Raw genomic sequence first — 3,090 nt, forward strand, 5'->3', positions numbered from 1 at the left:
AAAAAAAACAGTGCAATCACGTAAAATCCAATAGTCAGTGAAAAATAATTAATTGGAGAGAATTTAGCGTGTGGATTTTGGTCTTGACCATCAAAAACACTTCGATTGGATCTCTGAAACGGGAATGGGAGTATCAGATACATTGAATTACGTGGCATTTATTGGGAGCTCCGTTGTTGTTCGTACTTATTTAACAAACTGGCATTGAGTGAATCTTAAAAAATGTTTACAATTCTTACTTATCAATAATCAACAAATTTCGATATAAAAATTCATTTGAAAGTCATCATTTTTTCGAATTAGACGCCAGCTCCATAAGCTCAATATAATCCTTAATTTCATTTCTGTACATCGTAAGAAACTTCGGTGTCTTACTTACATTGTTGATGAGAGCCTTGATGTGCGATTTTCTGAAACATTAAAGTCTCTATTACTTTTCCATCAACTCAATGTTAACTACATAAAAACCGAGAATTAACAGATTATTCACGGTTTTTGGTGGAAAAAATTTAGATTTCAATAATGTTCTGGTAAATATACTTAAAAAAATGACAAACATGTTGAAGAACTTAAAACATTAATTATAGAAATTTAATAGAATTTTTTAAATGAGTGTTTTGCCTTTTTTTCTAACAGTGAAAACCCAATAATAATGTTTATTATTACGTACCTAACATTGCCAAGATTGCACTTAACATAGACGTCATCCGGTGTAATCTGATGAAACGGCTTGACATTAACGAACACCTCAAGAATAGTATCCATGGATGCAGTGGATACATGAAACGATATTTTCTCCATCGTAACCTTCACAACATCTCTGAAGCTCAATCTCACGAGATTCTCGTAAAAATCGTAGATAAACCTGGCGTCCTGAGAAACAGCTTCAAGAAGTGGTAAAACATCAGCATAAGTACTATACTTCATCCTCAACTCCTCGACATTAATTTTCTCCATCATCAAAGGATCCAGAATTCTGCGAAACGGTATTTCCGTATCAGCCATCCTCGGTACCTTATAAAAATCCCTGATCATTCCTATGCCATCGTCATCTACAGGCGTGACAAAAATAATTCCAAAGACAAATGCTGTCTTTTTGAATTCAATAAAAACTTTCTCCTCCGTGCACCTGCAGAGGATCCACATGCAATGGCGAGACGCTCGTTCTTCCAAATTCTTTTTCATCAACTCGAATGGAGTCAATTCCAAGTCATCTTCCTCTTGAGGATCGATTCCAGACGTTTTAGACGAATCAGTCTCTTTATTCTGCATTTCCGCCAGCTTCTGGCGATCTACTTCCTCCATTTTCCTCTGCCTTTTGATGGATTTCATGATTACATCGTTTTCTTCATGGACCCGAGCCAGATGAGCTACATAAGCCGCATAAACAGCTCCTCCAAGAACTTCTTTTTTAGGTTCGTCAGAGGTATCAACTAGTGCACAATTTTCTTTCTCCTGAGATTCATTTTCACCGTCTCCACTTAATTTCTCCTCTAGGCTCAGATTAGGCACTTTCTCTTGACACATAACAACAGTTTCATCAAACATCTCAACCCTCATCTCACCATCAACCTCCATAGACTGACTGGAGGACTGACTCTCGATGACTAAAATCTGTTTGTTTCCCACCTGTTTGATCATCTTCTTCTCTTCTTTCTTATGCCTCAAGATGATATGAGTTTCATGCCCAGTAGATGCTTCCTGTCCATCTTCTGATGTCTCAGGAATACCCTCCTCCTGGAAACTCCTGCAGTTTCTCGAACTTTCATCTTCCATTTGGTTTCTCTGAACATCCTCTCCGTTCTTTCTGAACTGAAAATTACTAATATCCTCAGTGAACTCTGCCTCAGGTACAGGCACAGAGCGGAAATCCCCTGCCATTTCTTGGTCTCCAATTTGCATTGCTGCTCGAAGAAGCTTGGAGTCATCACTTCTGTTTACACTGGCACTGTCCTCAAACATGAATGACGGCGCCTCGATGTTCTGCAGATCTGATGATCCTAACGCCCCGTGATCCCCAGGTTTTGTGAAGGCCTCGGTCAACTCCATACACACATCCTCGAGATTTCTGACTCCAATTACAGCAGACGATCTGATACTCTCAGCGAAGTCCTCGGATTCTAATGGAACTGGAGAGGAATAACTCAGATCTTCACTAGGTCCTTCAAACAGTGGTCTCGCCACTGGATGCATGCTGGGATAGTCCGGAGGGGTTCGATTCTCCTTGAACGAATCTGAAGACTCAGTTCCAGAAATATCAGTTGGAACAGCTGGGCGTGGATGAATTCGATAAGTTATATCTTTGAGAGGATTCTCCTGGAAGTGACCGTTACACTGGGCTATGGTCTCTGAAGGTGTTCTTTTTTCCGAAATCGGAATCAGTGGAATGCTGCATTCAGTCATCTCCACGGAGTCATTGTTTACGACATTTTTCAAGTGTTGGGGTCTTACTGGACGAGTGAACTCCATCGACTGATTCTGAAGCTCAGAAGACAATTTAGGGGAATCTGGATGCAAAAGATGATGCAAAGCGTTTTTGTCTTTTTGGGAAGGTTCTTCCTGGGAAAAGAGACCCTTCGGGGATTTTGAGCATGGACTAGTAGAGGTTGAGTTTCCACTCGTCGAGATGATGGCATGGGAACGTTTTAAGGAAGGAATAGCTTCTGTCAGCTCCATGAAGTAGTTATGATATGACATATTCAACTCTTGAACCGGCACGTGTGGGGGAATAGCTTCCGTCAGATCCATCCCGTCCTGCTGGAAACAACGGCTTCTGTTTTCAGGTTCACTCGTGGGCTGCAAACGATTGATAGCTTTTGTCAGCTCCATTCCACTGTCATTTAGGACTGCTCCAGGGGGGAATGATGGGGTTATAGCTTCTGTCATCTCCATGGCTTCAGAGTTTAGAAGACTTTTCCTTGTTGATTTCTTAGGGTTAATGACGCCTTCGGTATGTAAAACATTCCACACGGATTTATGAGGTAGTACTGAGGGCATTGCCTCGGTAGGATCCACCAAATCTTGAGGGTTTTCGATGTTGTGCCTGGGCGCCATCGTCCCCAGCACTGAGGACAGGGCTTCTGTCATCTC

The 3,090-nt window shown here is 41.4% G+C and overlaps 1 protein-coding gene across 1 annotated transcript; it reads right to left on the minus strand.

Moving 5' to 3' along the window:
* Positions 1–6: 6 nt before the first annotated feature.
* On the minus strand, positions 7–3,090 carry LOC105264528 (uncharacterized; the record flags this gene model as incomplete). Its single annotated transcript, XM_011301461.1, is given in 2 exon segments — positions 7–410; positions 671–3,090. Coding segments are annotated over 2 exon segments (2,544 nt in total), but the record flags the coding sequence as incomplete, so codon positions are not given.

This window comes from Fopius arisanus, unplaced genomic scaffold, assembly GCF_000806365.1.
Source record: "Fopius arisanus strain USDA-PBARC FA_bdor unplaced genomic scaffold, ASM80636v1 scaffold00023, whole genome shotgun sequence".
In the NCBI taxonomy this organism is placed as follows: domain Eukaryota; kingdom Metazoa; phylum Arthropoda; class Insecta; order Hymenoptera; family Braconidae; genus Fopius; species Fopius arisanus.